At 40.1% G+C, this 25,493-nt stretch overlaps 2 protein-coding genes across 2 annotated transcripts in view; one reads left to right on the top strand and one right to left on the bottom strand.

The window, feature by feature from the left end:
- The window catches only part of LOC126562065 (proton channel OtopLc-like), a 187,292-nt gene that overhangs the window by 30,461 nt on the left and 131,338 nt on the right, over positions 1–25,493 (top strand). The gene's annotated exons all lie outside the window — the stretch shown is intronic.
- LOC126559734 (alanine and glycine-rich protein-like) lies at positions 17,809–18,726 on the bottom strand. Its single transcript, XM_050215910.1, has one exon. It carries the CDS (start codon positions 18,709–18,711, stop codon positions 17,902–17,904), a length of 810 nt encoding a protein of 269 aa, XP_050071867.1. The 5' UTR covers positions 18,712–18,726; the 3' UTR covers positions 17,809–17,901.

The raw sequence follows: 25,493 nt of genomic DNA, 5'->3' as shown, positions 1-25,493 counted from the left end.
ATGTACAGCTCACAGATTTTTCATGAGCTTGGTTACTATTCCAAGTTATGTGTTTGAATGCGTGTAAGAGAGCTAGATGGAGGGATCGAGAGAGAGAGAGAGAGAGAGAGAGAGATAAAATGGAAAGCATAACAGACTACTTAAATGTACTAAAACTAACGCCTTAGAGGTTTTAGGAACGCACATCCGCTCCTGGTTGTATTGGGAGTCTCGTTTGCGCCATCTCCAGAGCTTGCCTAAGGCTCATCTCGTTGTTCTTCAGCTTTCCTTTGTCCCTCTTCCCTTAGAGGTCATACTCTCCCCCATACTTGCTCTCTCCGGTTGTCCTTTCTACACACACACACACACACACACACACACACACACACACACTTTCCTCTCGCTATGGCACGTGTGGAAGAAGCACGTCAAAAGAATTGGCTTTTTTGCTGACCGAACGCGAAAACCGATTTTCGAGGCATTCAATGCATCGAAATGGTGTTGTGGACAGAAGGAACACAAAACACGACAAGCTAGTATTCGATGACAGGTAGTGACTGGTAGTGTTCAGCGTTATTCACCGCACAACGCATCGCGTACGCAATTATTAGTGCCTCGGGTCGGGGCCATCGAAAGCAGCTTACCTCCACAAATTTCTCTCTCTCTCTCTCTCTCTCTTGCTCTTGTTCCTTTCTGTTCTTTTCTCACTCCTTTAGTTCACCGGCCGTACATGTACCAAAAGGATTAGGCGGTAGGGCTTAGGATTAAATCCAATCTCTTAACTAATGCTACCACCAACTAACTCGCCAGTCCGTAACACCCGGATATCCAGTGTTCACCATCAGGACTGGTCGACATCAACCAAAAACAGATTATTTTAAGTAAGAAAATTCAACACAAAATTTTTAACCTTCTGAGGCATCTTTTCACGAAAAAAAAACAGGGAAGAATTATACTATTAAAAATGCTGAATGTTGAAAAATGTTAACGCCGTCCTGCTCCAGTAGAATGTGTATAGCGCGAAAGAAGCAGTACAACTAGCGTTAAACTTCCTCGAAAAATATAAAAAAATTATATGTCACATGCAATGGTTTGGCTCTCTTGTTGTAGTTATGTTCTAACACTTGGAGCTTCAACAAAAATCCTCTCATAATGGCGAGTAAAGATACATCGTGAAATTTGGTCCTGTTTTTGTACGGAGATTGCAAAGCTCCATTTGTAGTGTTAAAGTATATTGGTGAGGTTTCAATGTATGGAACGATATCTCTGCAAGGTGTGTGTCTGTGAGCTGCAGTGAGTTGCTGTGATCCATATTCGACACATGAAAAATTTTCGGGCATTATCAAGATCAAGATAAAGACAGAGAAGAAAGGGGCGTCTATAAATTACATTAGAAAATCTCGATTTTTGCGATACGTAATTCGTGGACGAGCCCTATGTGAGTGACAGAGAAAGAGATAAAGAGAAGGAGAGAGCGCGAGAGCGATAGAGAGACAGAGAGAAAGAGGTAGAGCGGAAGCGAGAGAGAATGAGAATGCGAGAGATAGATAGATAGATAGATTAAAAAATTAGAGAACGAAAAAAACAAAACAAATATTTAACTATTACAGATGACACTAATACTCATAAACCAAAGCCCATCTAACGAAGCAACACACAAATAAAAAAGAAACCAAAACTGTAGGAAACTCAACATTACACATGGGGTAACGTTACTAGCAAGTCTGATTTATCACAGAGACACACACCTGAACAAACCTATGAGCTCCAGATCTCCTCCACTTATCTTTACATCACCACCAACAGACTAGCTCAAATGACACCATTTTGTTGCGAGCATGGACAGTAAGTCGACCAACACACTAGGATGCGTCTACTTAGTCCTATAGTGTATGCGCTAGCTCACTAAAGAGAGTTCCTGACAACATTCCTACTGGCGTAGCTCTCATAAGTTCATCAACCGAAAGAGATATATTTAAATGCACACATAAAAGAACAAATGATTAAGACAAATAAAACGTAATCAAATAGAAAGGAAATGGGTAGCAAAAACATAAATTCAAGATGGCGGCAAAGGCAAAAGAAGAATTACATCGTCCGCATGTGGTAACCAAATGAGTAACCTATTATATCTGTGGATGTGCGCGTGTATGTATGTGCGTGTGTGTGTGTATGTGTTGGTATGCGTATGTGGTGGTGTGTATGTGTATATGTGCATGCTTGTGTGTTGATAAGGATGTGTCATGACGCTCTCTCACGCTCTCACGGATAGGCGCGTGTCGGGGATGAGAAGGCGCTCAACACCAACTCCCCCTCCCCACATATACACACACATACTCCACATACACGCTCACACACTCCACGTATTAGCACGCAGCCGGCATCTTACATCGGCAGCTTGCAGTTCGGGGGATTGCTAAACTTGGGCGCGTTGAGCCGATCGGCATGCTTGATCCGGAGGTGCGATCGGAGGGTATCGATTCGACTGTAGGACGCCGGACAGTACGGGCAAAGGGAGCGCTGGGGTGTATGCGAATGGAAGTGATGCCATCTGTTGGTGACCTCCTTGCCGCACGAGCGGCACCGCCAGGCCGTGCCCGGTTCCCGCGACGGTGTGAACATGTTATGGTAGGACATCTGATGGTGCAGCTGATAATGCGTGTGGTGCGGAAGATCGTTACCATCGGGCGACGAGACAAGACTGGACGGTAGGATACTGCTGGCGTGCCGTGACAAGTGATGCTCGTACCGACTGCCGCCTCCACCTCCTCCTCCCCCCGGCCCTGCAACCGACAAGAGAAAGGAACAGAGAACACACCGATGGGCAAAACGCAACGTGAAGAATAAAGTGTGTGTTTGTGTGCATGTGTGGATGGGTGGTGGGGTTGGGTTGGTTGGGTTGGTTGAAAGAAGGGTTGAGAGGATTGTTGCGGAGGACGGTAAGGCCATCATACCATCCCGTGATGAAGATAAGTGGTAGAGATGTGGAGGGGAAGAGGTGGAGAGAAAGAGAGGAGACGTAGGAGCAGCGGAGGAGTTGTTGGAGATGTGAAGGAAAGCAAAAGAGAGAGAGAGAGAGAGTGAGAGAGAGAGAGAGAGAGAAAGTAAGATAGAGAGAACAAGAGACAGAAAAGAGAGAAAGAGAAAGGAAATTGATCATGAAAAGCGGTGAAAAATGTGGAAACACAGAGTTACATGATGGGAGAAGTGGTAGTGTTGTGTGTGTGTGTGACAGAGAGAGAGAGAGAGAGAGAGAGAGAGAGAAAGAGAGGAGAAGGATATAAAGACGTAGTTTTAATTAATTGAACGATGAAAAGACAAAACAAAACAAAATTAAACACAACCGAAAAAAAACCTTAAAACATAAAAAAAAAACAGAACAAAATTAAACGAGCAAGAACAAGATAACGAATTGAAAAAAAAGAAAATGTGTACCAAATGCGTTCATTCTCTCTTTTGTTTTTATTTTCTTCTTCACAGATTGTGTTAGTTTTGCTTGTCGTTTCCTAAATGTATTAAATTTACTTTCTGTTTTTTTCATTTATTTTACATTCTATTTGATACTTTTTTTTACTTTATGTACTTTATGTTTTATTAAATTCCTTTACCAAACAGCTTAATTGCATAAGAAGGAAAAAGAAAAGAGCGAGTGACGGAACAAAATTAAAATAGGGAGACCAAAATTTTAGTAAAAGTAGTAGTAGTGGTAGTAGTAGTAGTAGGAAGTTATAGTATTGCGAGAGCGAACAGATATGAGAAGAGAATAATAGAGCGAGCTTGAGAAAGAGAGACATAGAGAGATAGAGAGAAAGAGAATAGAGAGGAAAGGAGAGTCTTAGATAGAAAGGAAAGAAGATAGTGATAATCATATAATCAACAAAGCTTAATTTGGAAATGGCGAGCGAAAACATGGCCCCTGCTGTGGTAGACGTAGTATTTCAAATGCATTCGTTAATGTAACCCGCGCGCTTCGGTAGTACAGAAGCCTCTCTCTCTCTCTCTCGATCTCGCTCTTTCCTTTTCTCTTTTACTCTTTTTTTACATCTATCTGTTTCTGTCTTTGTCGTTCACTTCTTATGGTGTTATACACTACAGTATCGATAGAAAATATCATGTCCGTCACGCATAGAGCATACCGTGCAGTTCAAACCATAGTTTGCTTCATAAATCGATCAAATACGAAGACTTAACTACTTGGGGCGGGGGAAAAATAAGAAAAAAAGTAATTTCTTTGTGGTAGTGGACAGGTAGTGAAAGTAGTATATTGAGAATGGTAGAGGTTTGAATATGTGTAGTGAGTATGTAAATGTTCAGACAAAAGTTGGTAAAAATGGAAATAAAAAAAATAAAAAATGAAGGAAAATGGATGATACATAATCGTGCAAGGAAAGAGTGCGCAGGGCACGCAAAATTAGAACACAAAAAACTGCAAAAATAACAAAATTGAGCAACACAAAACATTACTGAATAGTTAGGAAAGTTTGGGCAATAGTAATAGCCAAGCACAAGAAATAACGTAGATGAAAAGACGTTAAGTCGGGCACATAGAGAGATCCGTAAACTGAATTCAAAAATAATCTTCAGGCATGAGGTGTGATCTGAGTTGATGATTGTGTTGAGATTTGGTAGAATAGACGGCGACATGTGTGAATAGTATCGGAAAATGTGAAAAGGAAACTTTATGAGCGGGCTAGGGTAGTAGTTAGTCAAGGAAGAAGCAGGCATAATGAGAAGCAATAGTACAGGAGAGAGGGAAGTCAGATTTAAAAATAAGGCGGAGGAGCAAGTGATAGCGAGGTACAGGTACAATTACTTCGTGAGTTAGAGTAGATTAGCCCAACCAAACGTACGGAAAGAATAAGAGACAGAGAAAGAGAGCGAGAGAGAGAGAGACAGAGACAGACAGAAAGTAGTAGCAATGAATAGTACAGAGAGAAATAGAGAAAGAGAGAAAGAGCGACAGGTAGAGAGATAAAGAGAGAGCAAAAAAGTTTTAAAGTGAATGAGATGACGATATCAAGAACGACAACACAATAATAAAAGTAAGTTACAGAAAACTTAAAATCAAAATAGTATGCACATAAGAAAAGAAAGATAAGATAAAGTAACAAATATTAAGTTTGTTGGAAAAATAGAGTAGTTTTACGTAGAAGTAGTTTAGGAAAGCCAGCAAGAAGTACAGATCCTGGACAAATGTCATTTATAAATGAGCGTCACTTATTTATCGCTATCACAAAAGCTGTTAAAAAAGAGCGCCATTTTGTGTCTAAACATCCCAGAATTAGGAACCAATCCTTCTATCCTTACAGATATAAAGCTGGAGTGTCCCCTCCCCACCCAGCTTCAAAGTTGTAGTTTTGTTCATCGCGCCGTTGTACTGTCTTGTCGCGTGAACACGAACAGGAGCAGGATACGTATGTTAGTAGATCAACGTCAAGACGACCACCCCTAACATCTACTACGACTAATGGACTAACTGTTCAAACTCCAGCGTTTGAACCTGCGCACTCACTGAGAACCTAAGCCACATATATCCTGAGAACGCAGTAGCAGCAGACCTGATGCACCACCGAGCCCGTCCAGCCTTGTCACTGATTCAAAAATGACAGACTGGACTCTCGCAAGAAATTCACAAACTCCTCAGTATCTCGCAGTAAACCGCGTTCATCTGACACGCAAATCTCAAGTACAGCGATTTAGTGCGAACTAATGGCAGGACGATCGGGAAGACAAATAATTCATTTTAAGGGGGGGGCGATGGTCGAGGGGGAGGGAGAGGGGGGGGGGGTTCAAAGCGGACAAACCGAAGCGCAAAAAAAAACCATGCTGTGTTCCGTCGGAAGAGAAGAGCCTCAGCGATCGCCCGTCAATCGATGCCACAACATTCACACATTCAACTCGGGATGTTTGGAGCGGCAGTGCATGAGCAACGTATCGCTGCGCGTGTAAACCGCGGTACATAGGCTGCAGGCGTATTTGCCGGGAAAGTGCACGTAGTAATGATTGCGCACGTTGCACACAACCTTCCCGCACAGCAGGCACCGCTTACGCTCGTCCAGGGAGTTCACCTTCTCGAATATCTGCGCAATGCGATAGGTCTTCAGCTCTGGAAGTGTAATCAGGATATAGGGCAGCAGGAGAAAGAAGAGAGAGAAGAGAGAAGAGAGAGAGAGAAAAGATAGAAAGAGATGACTGACACTCTCACACACAATGAAGTGACTTGGTAGAACAGAATAGAGCGGTAGTTTCTTGTTTTTTTTTTATCTCAAAACAAAGTGCGCGCGCGTATGTGTGTGAGATAAAGCGAAGAAACAGAGAGAGAGAGAGAGAGAGAGAGAGTGTGTGTGTGAGAGAGAGAGACGAGAGAGAGAGATACGAAGAAGAAATAGTAGTAGAAGTAGTAGAAGAAGTACAAGTAGCAGAAGATGAAGAAGTAAAAGAAGAGATGCACGCAAAGTATGAGAAATACAGAGTGTATGTGGCGGTGTGTATGCGTATGTGTGTGTGTGTGTGAGAGAGAAAGAGAAAGGAAAGAGAGCCGGAGAAACATTGAGTTTAAGAGAAAGAGAGACAGCCAGACTGGGAGCGAGATAGAAATATGTGATATGAGCAAAAAGTAGAAGTCGAAAAAAGGTGTACTAATTGTATTTTTTTAGTAATATAATTCTGTGTGTGTGAGAGAGAGAGAAAGAGACAAAACAGAACAGAAGATAAGAGAGACAGAAAGGCAAATAGTGTTCAATAAAGGGGCAAAAAACTGGCGAAAATTTCGAACATGTCCTAAGCTGCATGAAAATACTTATTACGTACTAATTACTTAATGTCGCACAGTATAAAGGGGTAGACAAAGAGAGAGAGAGAGAGAGAGAGAGAGAGAGAGAGAAAGAGAGACAAATGAGCAAGAGAGAAAGAGAGACAAATGAGCAAGAGTGAAAGAGAGACAAATGAGCAAGAGTGAAAGAGAAACTGTACAGAGCATTCACGTCAAAGTTGACTGTAAAAAGAGAGGAATAGAGGAACATACTTGGCAGGCATAAAGAAGATAAATGTACAACGTTGGAATAGTAGTAACAGTCATGATCCATTCCAGATGTGTCATATCATCGTTTCAAAATGACTAAGTAAGAAAAGAAAACCAAATAAACTCAAACGCAAACCAATAGTACGGAATGACGTTGATAATGAAACTAATCGCTAACATAAAAAATATAAAAAGGAAGCAAGAAATGATGTAAATCAAGAGGCAGAAAATGAAATCGCAACAAAACATAAAAAGTGTATGATTGTTACATAAAAATAGCAAGCGAATAGTGAGAAGAAAAGAGGAAAACAAAGACTAAATTTTAAAAAGAGAATAAACCTCCTCAACCATACAAAGAAAGAGAGAGAGAGAGAGATGAGAGCACTTTAGCTGCTAATGAGAGGAGCGAAAGTAGCAACACTCAGTCAATATTTTCAACCAGTCATTTTTTTTAACACGGTCGGCTATGAATTGTCAATCGGTAGCGTCACAAGGGCGCTATATATTTAAATAATAATCTTTTACTGAATATTAGAACTTTTTTTCCTGTGGACAGATATATTCTCACCGGTTTGGTTTTCCAATTTACACAGGATGTATGGAAATCTACTGTGTTACACAACTTGTATAACAGTTTAATACAGGGATACTAGTTTTACTCAAACATAAGATCAACGTTTCACACAATACAAATTAATAAGAGTGATTGAGTGAGAGATAGCGAAAGAGAGAGAGAGAGCTTATTATTTTATGTGATATAAAAAAAGAGAGCACAAGGAGAAAGAGAGAGAGAGAAAGAGAGAGGAGAGCGAGATAAATTGAGAGTAAGCCACGAAAAATCGAAAAGCGGTGCAATGAATAAGTCACAATACGTTGGTTAAAGATCCCATAGGGAAACTGTACTACCAGATACTAGCAGATTGATAGATAGGTAACAAATATGAAAGACGTTAGTAACATATCAACTTGACGTTATAATTAAATCAGAACTGGTATATAGATATATTCCTGCCAACAATATCACTGTCAGATTGTGACTAATAGAGAATGAGAGACAGAAAGAGAGGCATAGAACGACAGAGACACACGGTGTGTGTTTGTATCATATAAACATTGTTCTACGGTTTTGTTTGTTTTTTTTTTTCGATAACAGGAAAGTATTTTAAAGCTTTTAGTATTTTACTAGATTTCTTTACCAATATCAGGCAGATTATGTTTGAATTTAGACTTGCTGCATATGCCTTATTAGAGCCTCTTCGATGAGATGAGTGTATGAAAGTCAGACGACACAGTTATACGCACACACAAGTACAGCCCATTCATGAGAAGAGACTCGCTACGCCCGCAAGTAATGAATTTAACACAGTAAACACTTCCTTCTGCACATCGTGCAGTAGAGTCTTGATTACATTAAGAACAACACAATAACTACAATTCTGCTCTAAGGCTAAATATATGGTCACTTTAAACCGGTGTACTTGTATTACACAGCTCCACAACAACAGGTGCTGATGATGTTTCGTACTTTTCCAACACAATCACAAAACAAGCTTGACGCAAGAGCCGCTCAACGAGAGGTTTACGGTACCTAAGAGTAAATAAATCTGAACGATACACACAGTGCTTGGCGAAAGTACGTATGCGAAAGCGACAAAGATAGAAACAGTGACAGAGAGAGAGAGAATTAAGAGATGCGACCGAGCGCGTTTATTTTTGTCAGCTGGGTTTGGGCCTCATCAGTATGTTCTACACTACCCATTCCGTGCTTGTTCATATTCTATCCACCTTACTCTCTATCTCTTTTTTCTTTCTTTCTCTCTCGGTGCACGGTTCTTATTTATCAAAACACGCTTTTTTTTATAAAGCGCGATAGATATTCAGTGGTTCCTCGGCGGTGTTTATACTGTTTGTTTAACGCACAATCAGTAATCATTATTCATATTTTCCTAACATTAAATACTTCATGTGTTTGTGAGCGCATTCGTCGCCTGTAAGTTTTGAGCTGTTTCTTTCCGCGCGACGGTAATTGTTTTCTTCAAAGACGTCTATTTGCTTTCACTATGCAACCATTTTGATCCTTTGTTCACCTCACTATCTTAGACTGTAATGAAACTAACAGTTTAATAAGATGCTTCTCAAATTCACACGGTTTACTTCAAACGAAATCTGCACAAGTGTCGAAAAATGAAAAGGCACTTCCCAACAATGCAAGAGCTGCCACCGTCATGTGTTTAGGTTGCGCCTTCAACACCACAAAAACAAAGCGACAAGAACAAACGACAGGAAAGAGAGGTTGTAACGACGATAAAAGTTTTTTTTTCTTTGCCTTTGTTTTATTAAGTCTTTTAGTCATCAAATATAAATTATTTTAGTATAAATTATAACAAATAGGATTTTAGCTTTTCCTTTCACTCCTTCTTCTTTCAAATCATCCTTGTTTTGTTTTGTTTTGTTTCCTTTTTTTAAGTTCCGATCAATTAGTTTTAGCTTCCCCCTGTTTTGCTTTTTACCTTTCACGTATGTGTGTGTGTGTTTTTCTTTTTCTTCTTCTGTTACCTTTGTTTATCCATTTTTGTTTTTTTTGCCCGTGGCTCTTTTTTATTCTCTTACTTCACTTTACTTACTGGTTTTCTTCTCTTCTTTACGCATTTTCTTTTCCCACCTCGTACTTTCATAACTTTCTTTTGCTTTTTTGCTTTGATTTTTGCTTGCTCCGTTTCTTCGTTTTTGTTTGTTTTTTTCTACTTTCCGTCTTTGCTACGTTTACATCAGGTAAGATTCAATTATACACCATCGGAAAGAAAAAACGAGGAACGAAGGATATATAACTAGAACAATGATAAACATTAAATATAAGAATCCGAACACTAGAGTTTAGAGATTTTAAAAGTAAATGTGTTCACGCACTGGTAACACACGTATTTGGGCAGTAGTGTACAGGGGGGCACAGATGGTGAGTTGAAGAAGAGGAAACTGTGTGAGCGTATCCCGAGCTTCATTCCTCTTCCTTTCTCTTCTCCCTCCGCCCCCTCTTCTCTTTTTTTACCCTTGCCACATATGTCACAATCTCCGATCTTAATTTTCTCCACCACAAAAAAAAAAACACAATTTTTCCCGTCCCAACTTAAAGCGAGAAGGTGGCAAGAGAGGTGATTACTTCCACCTTTCGCCCCCTCTCTACTGAATTACCTGTCCTACTAACTGGGTAAACATAAATAGCGATTTTTTTTATTGCACGTACGAGTTTTCTCTAATGGTAAGCTAACGAGGCAGGCAAATTCAAAGACTTAGTAAAGGGGCAGGGGACCGGGGAGGGGAAATTTTACACGGGAGGCGGGGTCCATCGCAGCGTGAGGTCGGGAGGGTTGGGGATTGAACAGACTGGTCCAAACCGCACGCAACTAGCCCTTTAACCACTTATACCTTATTACTGGATGTTTGAGTTTGGCTTAATATATAAACATTGTCTTACAGAGCTTATCAAGCCCTTATTAAAGAAGATGATGCAGAAGATGGAACAGATAAAAAGGGATACAAATCACCATATGAAAGAGGAACCACCAAATTATTTACATCTGGGCATTCAATGAAAATAAAGTCGCTTATTGAACCGAAACAAGTTCCCATTTATCTTTTTTATTTTACTCGGCAATTATTCTAATCCTCTTTCTTTGTTCCCTTTTTTTTAAATCTTTTTGCTCCCTTTTCCTATGCCTGCCACCACCACACAACACGCATCGAGGGTAAGGATACCTCCTCCTCACCCCTTTTGCACACTATCCCTTTTTACTTCTTCTGCACCGAGAGACGACCTAATAATAAACCATTAAATGCATTACCCGTTCGGCTTTTTGATCGCGTAAAGGATCGTCGCCACAATTGCACTGAAATTTGCTATATGAGTCTTTGCATCCAAGAATTAGCTGCATTACTAACGTAACAATTAACAAACAAACAGAAACAAAACTAAACTTACAAAACAAATAAAACACAGCTTACTAAACGGAGATGATCCACGAATAAAGACATCAAACTGTGCAACACCAGGGTGAGACGTGTAAATGGATGGATAATTTGCGTTTGAATTTGTTTTCTGTTTATGCTTTGTTTCATTATTATTACTATTTTATCAGCAACAGATCTAAGCAGCAGCAAGCTAGTTACACGGAAATTAAGTTACGCGCTACGCTCTAACGAATGATGAGATTTGAATAATTGAGTAACAAAACATAAATCGGCATTGTATGCGTATAAGCATGAGTTTGTGTGTGTGTGTGTGTGCGCGCGCGCACGACTTTGTGTGCATTTTAGCGTGTAGAAGACATACTGTGTTTGTGTGTGAGAAAGAGAGAGTGAGATAGAAAGGGAAAAAGGCAATGAGTAATCGGGAGCGAAACGAAGGCAATTTGCTCAAGTAAATTTTTGTCCCCTGGGTTTCATCCTTAACTAACGTTTGAAAGCAGTGGATCTTAAGAAGAAAACCCAACAAACATTCGAATTTGAGTTAGTGTGCGTGTCAGTTTTCCCTATTTAATTATTTAACTCACCCTCACTAGTGCTCACTGTGTGCTGAGAGTTAATGTTTGTGTTCTGTTATTCAAATTCTTCTACGTTTCGCTTATTTTATTTTTGCTTGATTTCGTTATAAGATATAAATTTATCTAATCAAACGATAGACCAAAAACAATACATAAAATAGCATTGGAGTATTCAGACACTTTTGCTCACTAAAACTTGCCAAATATGTTGTGCGAATGTAATGAGTGGTGTTCGCATCATGTAAACCCATGGAACCCATGTGAAAACAAATGAATTTAAATTTTTATGCTACAATTTTCTTTGTGTTACGCTTTTGCTCTTTCAACTTTACCTATTCCTTTCCTCCTTATGCTCTCAACATTCCTTAAAGTTGTTTAAAAACGTGTAACAGACACTCACATCTTTCACAGGCTGAATAAAATTAAAAAAATAAAATAACATTTTTTCATATAAACAAAAACCTCAACTGAACAAATATCTAACACATACTAGAATACATCTATCTGAATAATTTGCCGAGGGGGATGTGTCGCACGCATACACACATACCAGCACACGCGCGCGCACATACAACGTGTAACACGACAGACACACACACACAAATTGCTTTGAGATTAGTAGTGTTCAAATTAACGAAAAAGTGGTAAATATAAACACAAACAAGCAGGTAAAGATAGAAACACAAACATAACAACAAATTCACAACAAAACGTGTTGGTAAATAAGGAAACGAAACACACAGCAGAACAAGAAAACAAAGAAAAAAAGGTTCGATACATTTAAATACAACCATACAAAATGAGGTAGTACGTTATACTTTTAAGTTAATCATACATACTATTATAAAAAAAGGTGTAAACGCGCGCATGTACTAAACGAAAAACACGAAATAATTGGAGTAATCCGAACAAAAAAGTCACGTAAATAAAAACAAACGAAAAACAAAGAATAACACACAAAATAAAACAATTTGCAATTAAAACATGAACAAGAGAACGCGCTTACCAAAAAAATAAGTTATGCTTTGTTTTGTTGTCCTTCCATTTCTTTTTTTGTTTTGTAGTTGTTTTGCTTTGCAAATCATAACATTTGTTTTCTCCTGTCAGCTTGCTTTTCCGTAAAGCAAAACTTACGGTAAAGGATTGTAACCACTACACAATAAGAATATTTCATTAATTTAATATTAATATTGCTAATCATTAAAAATAGTAATTATAATATAATAATAAAAAAGCATACCAGGGGAGTTTTCATTAAGAACAATAACTTGAACATATAAATAGCGTAAAAATTGTGATGCTTTTTTCATATTGCACATTATTAGTAATTTTATCGGTTAGTTGGTATCTTAAAACGCCTTCGCTATATGAGTTAAAGAGAAGTTTGTGTGCATGTGTGTGTGTGTGTCTAAAGCGTGTGATCTAATCACATAAATACTCCACCCAATGTATACATATCATCCTACGTCCAACATACATATACATGGCAAGGAATACTTACAATACAATATCATTTAACGATACTCAACTCACATCCATACACACACATACACACATACACACGAACACACAAACACAATCGTACACATCACACACACACACACATTCACTCTATCTCACTCACTCGCAAAATACACACCCACACACATATGCATAGCACACAGTGTGAACACTAATCTGAGAATACACATCTATACTAGCAAAGAACGAACGAACACTGGTAGTATTGAGGGAGTAATGAGCGCACTTACACATATCCTATTATCCTGGCCATTTCTACTGGTTATACAGTTCCCATGTGTTTGTTACTTTGTTTTGTTACCCTCTCCCCCTCCTGCCCTATCATATTCTGCGCTTCTCGTTTGCGCTCGTCGGGGGTGCTTTCCCGAGAGTCATTTATCCAAAGGAATGATTCGACACGTTAACTCTGAACATCAATCTATTAGTACGCCTATCGAGAATAGATGATTTCTCGCGGGGCTTGTGTAGGAGTGTATGTTTGCATGGGTGGGGAGGTATTTTTGGAGAAGGAAAATCACTGAGTGTACGTTATAGTGTAGTAGCAGTAGTAGTAGTAGTGTGATGTTCTAATGTTTTCTAGATTTGTCGGCGATAGATCAGTCCTAGCAACGAAAAAAAAAAAAACAGTTTACTAAAAATCCCCACTAAGTCATAAGTATACTTATCTCACTTCTAAGGTTTTCTGAGCAACGTCAGTATGTTTAAGAAAAATACAAAAAAAAACAGAAAAAATTGATCACAATAGAGAGTTGTAAAGGAAAGAGATATAGGTCCCCTGCCTCATACAGCTTCGAGAACCCAAGAAACTTCCTTTCTATACCCGTGTGTCTAACACAAAATGCTTTCGAGAATAAGGAGTGTGTGTTTGCATGTGTGAGTGCTTTGATATTTGAAAGCACATGAACTTCTACTGACTAAGTGTATATACCTAAATACCTTAGTCGCTCTTAGTAGTTTCACTAGATAGTACTTTTGAAGTGTGTGTGTGTGTGTGTGTTTCCGTCAGAATATTTTAACATACACAACTCACTCTCTCGTTCTTACTTTCTCTCTCTCTCCCACCATCACCACTCTCTTCTCTCTTTCTCTCTCTCTCTCTCCCATATTCACACTCTCATCGTACCGCTTCGCTTACCAAACGGTCAGGAATGTTCTCAATGAGACACTTTTTATCACCTGCTTATGTATGTGTGTGTGTGTGTATTCCCGCAACCGAGTTCGGCAACTTGAACAACGCCACATGCATTACATTTAGAGGAGAGAAGATAGCAGCCCAATTAGTAATACAGCACACACTAACAAAAACAAAAAAAAAGATCCACAATTACTCATGACAAAATGTCAAACACACCTATCAATCTGTCCAACTGACATACCTTTTCATTTAGTACTATCGGTTTCTGTTTTTCTCTCTGTAATTTCTATGACTTGAAACAAAGCACTGTAACGTTACTGCAATACTAAATTCTCCAAACACTGTCATAATAACACTACAGGCAGGTGTGCTTGTGTGAGTGATCGCTCATTCCTGACATAACAGTTTACGCTTATACGAAATAAACAAATCAAGCCAAATACAAAGAAATATGCGTAAAGCAGCGCAAGGATAAACATGTAAATTTTATGCATGGATGTGTATGTATGTGTGTGTACTTAAATGTCAGTAGCTGTCAGACGTGTAGTAGCAATTTTCAAATGGTTTTATGATGCCCGGAGTACGGGGGACAAAAAAACAAAACAAAACATTCACTATGTGTTTGACTAGATAAGAAATAGCTTAACACTGTCACAATTTCTTCCTACTTTCACCCACTCCCAGACCCCGCACTACTGCTCCCCCCCTTCTCGACCCATTCAACTCTGTTCCTCCATCCCACGCCAACTACCGCTCTCTTACTGGACAAAACCACCACCGTACAACCCCCCCTTCTCCCCTTCCCACCTCACAAAACTTCCACAATCACAACGTTTCAATTCTCCATCATTCTCTACGATTTTCTCTATCACGAAGCATAGTTCTGGATACAGACATCCCTGATTAAAAAAAAAAAAATAGCTGAATGTGATGTTGTTAGAAGGTTATACAGAGCGTATTGGGTAATTAATATCGAGACACCGTTTCGTTTTTTTTTGTAGTTTTGTTTTCTTTTTTATGAGAGGACAATCTCCGTCATCTATTCTTGGACACGACACACGGTTTTTTGATCCTCGGTCCTAGTTTTGAATCTTAGTAGCTTTTTACTATGATTAATTCATTGCATTTCAATTAATTCTAGTACAGCTAACAAAATAAAATAAAACAATTCTCTCTCTCTACAGGTATAGTACCGTAACGTACAAACGCATGCATGAACGATTATACCGAGAAACAAGGGGTAGGTGGCGACTAAGATATAAAGAAGATAAAGGATATTTCTGTGTAGCAGATAGGAGTAACTGTCACTGTGGACTGACAACTGGCTCAAACTTCATCTTCTTCACTCTTTCTGTGTGCGTGTGTGTGCTCACGTCGCGACGCATCTTGTGGAGAGGCGGTAAATTAAACCAAAACAAAGAGCAACTAATCATCACTCGAAAGAGCTGACAAACAAAAAAAAAAGTTCTAAATAATTTATAACCATAATAATAATGATAATATCTAAACCTGTACAATTGTAATTGGGACGTCTTGCTTTGCGAGAGTACAATTAATTGTGAACTAAGATATTGCGTTTTAAATGCACCTAGTGCTGTGTAGTTGTGTTGTTTGCTTGTAGCGAAACAACCACACCATATTGAACTACGCGCGCCCTCTATGAGCAGGTATTAAATGGGTTGGCGAGGGGGTCCACTGGAAGCGGGGAATTATGGTAATGAGAGTAGACACATCCAGAACACAAAGAAGAAGAAAAACATAACTAATTACGCACGACTGTGTGTCTGTGTGGGGTGTGTATATGTGTGTGTGTGGTGAGAGTCGGAACAGTGCGCAACCATCGAGAGACTAAGCACTAAAGCTTATCAAACTATACAATCAACATCAACGACTATAAGTATCATCAGGTGATATAGATATACGAGGATCTGAGCAGGTAGATGTTTCGAGTAGTAGCCGCTTCCTTGCAGTTCAAAAAAAACTGTTTGTTGGGCTACGCCTAGAGGAGAAAGATCCACTCTCTCCTGTATAGCAGTTAGTAGATGTCTGCAGTGTCTGTCTGTGTGTGTGTGTGTGTGTGTGTGTGTGTGTGTGTGTGTGTGCGTGTGTGTGTGTGTGTGTGTGTGTGTGTGTGTGTGTGTGTGTGTTTGCTGTGCAACAACTTGACGAAGCAAAGATGATGACCAACGGATATGTTGAGTATGTGTGTGTATATGTACGTGTGTGCATATATAGATACATGGGGAATAGGCGGCCATTTCTAGCAGGAGCGATGATGATGGTTCGCAACCGTAGGGGAGAAACACCCAGCGCACGTGCACAATACGAAAAACAGACCACAAAACGAGAAAGGGTGACGCGACTTAACCTAGCTGCGTGTGACAGACGACCGTACCGCCGTCGGTACGGTGGACACTGTTGTTGGTGCTGCTGCTGTTGTTGTTACCACCAACACCACCATTACTGTCCTCCGTGAAACCTTGATAGTCGGCTTTTAACTCTCCCCTCCGAGACGTCGACGATGAGGAGTTCTCACAAACGGCAGATAGGGGGCGCTTGATCAGCCTTCTTCGGCGGCGCCGCTGTTGCTGCTGTTGTTGCGCCTGGTACTGCAAGAATGACCGATGGTACTGTTGCTCCTGTTTCGGCCGGTACTGTTGCCGGCGATAACCAAGGGTGCCGCCACCTTCACTAGCAGCGTGCCCAGTATTGGTAGGCGTACGGAATACGAGCGGCCAACCACTAGCGGCCGGTGCCGCTGCAACCGACGGCACACCCGTTTGCAGCGACTCGTAACCCCTCCAAATGCAGCCCCGGTGCGGAAAGGTGGAGTGAGAAGAGCGACCACTACTAACTCCACAACTACTACCGCATGGTGAACATAATGGACGACGCCCGTAAATGGTGGCGGTGTGACAGCTTCGGGCGATATTGTTTGCCGCTGCTGTACGGTCTAGCAGATAGTTGCTACTTCCGTTGCTTTGATAGTTGCTGGCAATATGACGGCCAACTAACCGACACGATGGGATATTCGACAGATTGCTAGTGCTGCTGCTCCCACTACTGGTGTTATTGATGACATTAGTGCTGCTAACTCCACCACTGCTACTACGGTACAGCGGCCCACAATCAGTATAGCCATCGGCAGCATTATCCCGACAACAGCTTCTTGGATAGCTTCGTGTCACTCCAAGATCGTAGTCCATTCTGGACATCGGTGATTCTTCTAGGTCGGCGAGACTTCTACTACTGCTGCTCGCACCATTCTTGCGAACGGAACTGACAGCCGTGCAATTAAAATTGGCGTTGGTGGTGATGGTGGTGATGGTGGTGGTAGTAGTAGTGACAGATCCTGCCGACTGTTGCTGATTCGTCGACCGCGAAAATGGCGACGATAGCAACGACGAAGAAACGGACGAATAGGGATATCTGCACTGCTCGCGACTATTAGACGGCTGTGATCCAGATGTAGAGGAAGACACAGGAGTAAAACTAGATGGAACTGGACGGGACATGAGTGAATTAGATGGATCGGGTTGCGGTTGGTGAGGGAGTTGTTGCTGTTGCTGGAGTGTCGTGTCGGGTGTTGTGCGTCGTACGGCAAACGGATGTTTATCGGCGTTGCCATCTTTTTCGTCTCCATGCTCGGGATAGTAATAGTCATTAGGCGGCTGCCATTGGTCATTGCGCGATCGAGTGTTTCGATATCAGTCGGATAGATCGCCGCCATTGTTACCTTCCCGCACACTACTACTGCCACCAACACTAGCACCTCCACCACCGCCACCTCCTCCCCCACCACCGCCACAGCCTCCATCTCTACCGCCGCCCGCACCGGTAGACAACATCCCGCTGCCTGGCATGAGGCTGACGCTGCCAGTACCACCACTAACACCGCCGCCTCCACCAATACTATTCCCCCCGACGCCGCCCATACTACTACTACCAACGCCACCACTCCCGACACCACCACCACCGGTACTGCCGGGCGAAACGGATGCCGCTACCGCCGCCGCTACAGCCGCCGCAGCTGCCGCCGCGTTCGAGCTCGGAATGGGGGGGAACTCGGACTTGAACGAGCCCAGCGCGTAATTGGCAACGGCTGCCGCCGCGGAGAACTGCTCCGACTTGAAGCTGTTCGCGACCGCGGCCGCCGCCGTGGAAAAATCGGGCTTGAAGCTGCTGTTTGCGGCGGCAGCCGCTGCCGAAATGGCTGCTGCCGCCGCAGCCGCTTGCGACGCCATCGTGGGGGAAAGCATGTTTTCGAACTTTCTGGTGTCGGGGTTGAACATCGGATGCTTGAACTTGCAATGCGTGCGCAGATTATCGCTTCTGGTGTAGGTCGCCCGGCAGAGTGGACATTCGAAGCGGCCCGGAAAGTGCACATGATAATGGTTGCGTATGTGGGTGACCACTTTGCCGCAAAGCTTGCACCGATGCAGATTACAACCGCCTGAGAGCCGTTCAAAGGTCAGCCGCATGTGCCAGGCCTTGGAGCCTGTTGGGAAGATATACATACACACAGAGAAGAGAGAGAGAGAGAGAAAGACCAGAGAGAGAAGAGAAGAGGGATAACAAAAACAATGAGATTGTCACACGCGAGGTCCAGTATTTTTTTTAAACTTGTTTTTTTTGTTGTTGTTGCTTTTTGCTTTCATTTTTGACAGTTTGAAACAAGTAGCAGTGGTAGTAGTAATAGTAGTAGTAACAGTAGTAGTACAGTAGTATTAGTAGTGGTAGTAGCAGTTGAAGTACCAGTATTATGCCAGATAAAATAGTAATAGAAGTAGCAGTGATATAGACGATGTTTATGAGATTGTGTACGTGATGTTGGCGTGCTAGTGTTCTATACTCGTATGTATTCCTCGAATGTGTGTGTGTGTGTGTGTGTGTGTGTGTGTGTGTGTGTGTGTGTGTGTGTGTGTGTGTGTGTTGTGTGCAAGTATGAAATATTGTCCTCCCTCTATGTCGTTTCTAATTGAGAAATGTTGCATGAACGTGTACGCGCTCTGACAGATAAGGATGGGATGGGAGAAACTGGTCGGTGGAACATGACAAATAGTTTGACGTTGAGAAATATAGGACAGAAACAGATGTACAGGATATTGAGGGTTAGTGTGGAGCGATTAGTGTAACACAGACAAAGGTAGCAAATGAACAGAGACGAGGACAGATATGGTAGCATAACACCGGTACAGAAAGCATGAGCAAAGGGATATTTAGATATATTTTCAGTAATGCTCAAGCCCATAAAAATTAGACTCTAAAACAATATAGGTTATGTCATTACAATAAGAAACGAAATCGGATAGAGTTCCGAAGATATATGAGTACAGAGGAGAGAGAAAATATTTTAATTCTTGTTTTATCCCCCTAAATAGCTCATGACTGTATTTTTTGCATCAAAATAAATATTGCGGAACCTTACAAAAGTTCGTTTGATTTGAAGGCTAGAGTTTATGGAGTATGGTTCAGCGCTTTACCTTCACAAGGCATAAGGTAAGAAACTTAATGGATGAAGGTAAAATAGAAGGAGAAAAGGAGGAATAAAGTTGTGTTGAAAACGGATAGATAAAACAATATATAAAGGAGAGTAGTTTCAATGTGACCAACGGTCGTTTTGAACTATCTGTCATATGGTAGGGATGGGATGTATGTATGGTACTGTTTATACAAATCACTCCGCCTTTGTTTTTACTCCATGTTGGCAAGAGAGCCCTCCAAAACAGTGTGTACGTTTGCGATATGTTACAAAAAAAAATTACACCACATATAAAATTGATTCACCCACACCAAAAATAAAAAAGCACACAAATAAGTAACAAATTTGAATTATATTTGGTTCGTTTGTTGCTCTTCTATACAATGGACACACAAGCACTAGTACTGGTGTGCTGACGATGTGTGCGTGTGTGTGCATGCGAAAGAAGACGGTACACTTCTGTTGTTAATTTATTTAAAAACTGTTATTTGTACAACCAATTTCAACCAATGAAAATCAATTTGAAAAAAAAACCATGAAAAAGCAATATAAACATAATTTACAACATTTGTTCCCGCTCCAAATTCCCACATGGGGGTTTGGGCCCCCTTTTCCGTTCCCATCCTATATCCATTTTTCTTGAGAAAAAAAAAACACAAACACATATACAATGTGTGTGCGTTTCTATTTACAATGTGTTGATGGTGTGTAATTATACTAGTGGTAGTGTTGATAGTAGAAGTTTTAGGTAACAATATTGGTAGAAAATGAACTAATATGATACGAGTATATGTGTATGTTCGAGGAGCACCCAAACAAAGAAAGAAGGTTAAGGGGAAAAAAGTAGGTAGGAAAAAGGAAAGGACTGTTAGAGCTGCGATGATGTAGAATTGCTACATACGCGTTGAAAAAACAATTTGTCTCCAACCTCCCCACCCTCCCTCCCGTTCCCACCATTTTGGTTTCCATTCTTTTTGCTTCCTTTTCTATTGTTTGTTGTGTGTTTTAGTGTTTGTTTTCGGGGTTTGTTCTCTGGTGTTTGATGTTGTTCTCGTTTGGATACATGTTTAGTTTTGTTTATGGGTTTGCTTTTTCGTTGAGACATTTCCTGTAAAGGTTTTCGTCTGTTTCAAAGAAAGAAAAAAAAAATGTTCGTTTTTCTTTTGTGCAACTAATTATAACAAAAAAAAAAAAAACATTCACAGTCACAGTCACAGTCGTAGTCATAGTTACAGTAAAAGACACAGATTGATGGTACAAAATAAGAACCAAAACAATAATAAAAAAGTCATCCAGAGGGTTGAGTGCTCATATATTAAATATTGGGTACTCAAGGATAGAACACAGTTCAAAATAGTATAAGTAAACGTCACATTTTGAGAGGATAAAAAAAAACAAAAACTGAAATATAGTAAACGATTTTTGTTTAACGTTTTGCATGAGAAGACAGAGAGAAGGAGTAACAACACACACAGAGTTACATTCAGACACAATGAGTTTTTGAGAAAAAATGGTGAAGAGCGATCTACAGTACACAACAGAGGATAATTCAGAACATCGAGAAAAAGGTTGATATGTGGAAGGATGTGAGCGTGTGTGTTTTTTTACTGTAAGTGTGTACGTGTGTTTTTTATTTATTTATTTTATTTATAGAGAGATAGAGATAGAGAGAGAAAGAGAGCGACAGAGAGTGGGACACTTTGCAGCAAAAAATCTGATAACAAAACGACGATACAACAGATACAGCCAAGGACAAACGCCATCTTGTTTTGCCTTCCGGTAGCGATGGAGTTCGCGACAAAATCCTCCATTTTCTCGTTTTTCGTAATTCGAAAAAAAACAACGAATCCGCTTGGCAAATGGCACCTTACTAACGTGTGTTCTTTTATAGCTGCTTTATTTTTATTTACGTTTGGGTACATCAACAACGAAACAAACGTATAAACAATGACTAAAACACAAACGAACAGACAAGGGAAAACACAAACACACACAAACACACATCGCTTGCTATAAACAAGAAGAAGATAGAAGATAGAAGAACTTGAAACGGCGAAAACACAAGCAGAGAGCGCACCAGTGAACAGCAAACCAGTTGACAACACATCGATCGTTTGATTATCCGTGGCAAGGAAGAGTATGTATGTGTGAGTGGCTTGCAAGGAAAAAAGACATCGAGAGCAAAAGAAGAAAGATTTTTTTCAGTAAAATATGTATTAGTATGTGTTTATTGGGGTGTGGTGTTGGTGATCTTTCGTTTTGTAAACGATGCAATTGCATGGTAAGAAGCGTAAACAACGAACAGTGCAGCGAATATAAACGAGTAGAGAAACAACGAAACACTAACACACAAATCGTGTTGACAATCGTACGCGCAGGTATACGGGCCCCATCGATGATTACACGCACACACACACACACAACGAGAGAGTGAGAGAAAGAGAGAAAGAGACATCTATATACATAGGGAAATATCAAAATCACGAATTGAAGGAGGTGTGTGTATTACAGAGAAGAAACCAAATATAAAATATACTAGTAAAGAAGAGTAACTAAGAGAAACTAACTAATGAAACAATGGACAGTGACATGCGTAATCGTTTGACGTTTTGATTTTGTTTGACGTTTGACACCCACCAAGATTTCTGCGATAAGACTTTAAAACTTTAATAAGAAAGATGATTCATACGCTCTTATCCACCTGACATATAGTATCGCTACGTGTGCTATCGCACTACATACCGGTGTTTACTACGCGTATCGTGATTTGTGTTTTATACCAATACATCAGCTCAGCTGTCAGTTTTGACATGGCAAACAAAAAATGGCTGCGATTGAGAATTGAAAACTTAATCGCACCACAATAATCAACGATAACGTGTAGAGAAACCGATGCCATAACAATAAATGTTATAGCAAAAGAAACAAAACACAATCACTACTAGCCTAAAAATGAAAAAAATTAAATAAAACAAACAACTTTTTTTTTAAGGTAAGCGAAAACTAACAAAGTGACTTAAAGAAATGATCATGAGAAATGAAGATAAAATTCACTAACACGGCTCTTTTCTGTCTTTTTCTCTCGCGCTCTTCACATTCTCACTCGCTCTTCCCCTCTTGCTCTTTCTTACTCGCTCTCCGTCGACGATCTTCCCCACAAACTACGTACTACTTAAGAGCGTTATACTTATTGGGTATTTCAATGTCTTTGGTTATGGTGTTGAGAAATGTATGTACGAGGCGCGTCTGTCTGTCTCCGTTCAGTGTGGAACAAATATCGACGTAAGCATCAAATCCAACACCAACTATCCCGTTATGCCCAGTTGACAACTGTATCTTCTATTCCAACATTCGATGACCATTTTATTTTGTCACAAGGTTTGGTTTTATCGAACGCATGTTCCCCCATTTTCCCATTCCCAATATGGCACTCATATACCCAAATGTGTAAGTGTTTTAGTGTATTAAACTACTATTCTACCCCCCCCCCCCCCTTCCTCCCTCTACTACTTCCCTCACGGCTTCCTGGCACCCAATCACATCTCGATCACTACACGCGTTAAATGATGCTCTCGATCCGTGAATAGAAAGTAGTAGTATTCTAAGTATTTGTTTACGTTCCATTTGGTTCTCTCTCTCTCTCTCTCTGAACCTCACACTGACATTTTTCTCTCACGTGAACACTAGCACACACACGCACACATTCACGGAGCATTTTCTTGCGATTATTTCTACGCACAAAAAACAACAACTTAGAGATGGAGCAAAAGAAAGGCCAAATATGTTTTGTCTTGTTGTGTTTTTCTTTTCTTTTTTTTTTTTTGTTGTTAAACTTCTCCCTTTGCTTGTGTTTTGTTGTTTTGTTTTGTTGTTTTGTCACTATCTCTAAATATCACATCATACGATTTATCTAATGTTTAGTTTGGTTGTTGGTGGTTTAGCTCTGTTTGTTTTTCTTCCTTTTTTCCACTTCTCCTTTTCTCCAAGATCTCCTTTTTCTCCTCTCGTCGTCCTCTGTATTGGTTACATTTGCTTTCATTTACGTACTTAAACAAGTACATACTTTTGTTTTTGTTTCATGTAACACTATATAAGGTATCATTAAGCCCATAAAGTTTAAGTGTGTGGGTGTGTGTTTTTCTTTTATTTTGTTTGTTATCTTTCTGTTTAACAATCTACCGTTTTACCACTTTATACGACGACAATTCGGTTTTGGGTTATTTTGTCTATTTTGTTGCGTTTTTTTTTTTTTAATTTTTGGGCATTTCATTATTTAGATTAATACTATGCATTGTTCGCATTCTGTTTGCCTTGTTCCTTTAAATGGACTTCTTCTCTATTGTTGCGTTTGTGTTCATTTTGTATGTGTATGTATTTTAATCTTCTCCTGCTTTTTCTTCGCTGTTGAGATTATGGTTACAATTATTTTGTTACGTGTTTTTGTTTTTTGAGTCTATAAATCTATCAACTACGCAATTGGTACACTAACATTGGTAAGTTCACTAGGTTATGTTGGTTTTTGCTGTTTTTGTTTTCTTTTTTTTTTGCTTCTTCTGCTTTGTTACCAGGGGGAGGGCCATCTACGCATATAAATATAGTTTCCATATCATATAAAAATATAACTGTATAAGTGTTGGTAGATATTTCTACGCTTCTTGTTAATTCTTCTTCCGTTTTCTCTGTTAGCTTCTTTAGCCAGAATGTGTATACATTTGTATTTCATATAATTGGCTGTATTATATTCCTTGTGTGTGTGTGTGTGTATATTTATGTGTATGTGTGTAGTTGTGTATTTGTTGTCTTGTTCCTGTAAGATACTGGTTCATCACTAAAAAACTTGTCAATTTCTACACCTAAACCGCGAAGCACTCTAAACTGCCTGAGCACAAGTGTTACTAAAATGGCTTCCCTTTTGTTGTTTTTTTTTGTAATTTATTTTCCCCTCATTTAAATGTTTCACTACTATAGTTCGGTTGGGTATTGGAGTCGTTAATTTACTAGAAACGTACGGAAGATAATAGCACACAGCCCACAACGTAGAGAATGTGTATGAGTGTGGATGAGTCGGATAAAGGGCACGGGTACAACGAGACAACGTAAACGAGAACGCAACAACGACTACGGGGTTGAAATAGATAACGCACTAAGGAAATATAGTAGACCCTAAGGCGTTCGACCATTTGTATAGATCAATAGTAAGAGAAAGAGAGAGTGTGTGTGCGTAATGGAGAAAATCAATTAAAGGTAACACCACCATTGGCCATATCCTGCCAGTTACACGCACACACACTCGCGCACACAAAATGAACTAGCTAAAAGAGTTAAAGCACAAACGGGGGGTGGGGGCTGAAATATAGAAAAAGAGCAAGAGAGCTAGAAAGCGAATAGGAATCGAATTAACACCGATACAGTTTCGCGTACTTTGACAAAATGAAGGCTTTTATCCCGGGGCAAGTTCATCCTGTTATACAAGCGCCTACCATTAGACCAAAATTCGTCCAATAAGCTGCAAAAAACGCCCTAACCGTATGCTATTCGCATAACAAAACTGTCCTATCAAAACCAGATATTAACATCGTTCCACTAGACTAACTTGTATCCTATAATGAATGGATTGCATTGATCCTTTTTAAGATTCTTTTTGTTTCTATAAGTTCTGGTTGCTCTCTATCTATCTGTTTCTTTTTTTTCTCTCTCTCTCTCTCTCTCTGTCTCTCTCTCTCTGTATTTAGCAAATGTCTTCATCTTACTCTTTCCTGTATTTGGTTCCCTAACATATATTCGGAAGAGAGTATTGCTCATACCATCAACAAAGTT

Source organism: Anopheles maculipalpis, chromosome X (genome assembly GCF_943734695.1).
Source record: "Anopheles maculipalpis chromosome X, idAnoMacuDA_375_x, whole genome shotgun sequence".
Classification (NCBI taxonomy): domain Eukaryota; kingdom Metazoa; phylum Arthropoda; class Insecta; order Diptera; family Culicidae; genus Anopheles; species Anopheles maculipalpis.
This window is presented reverse-complemented; position numbering and strand designations above follow the sequence as displayed.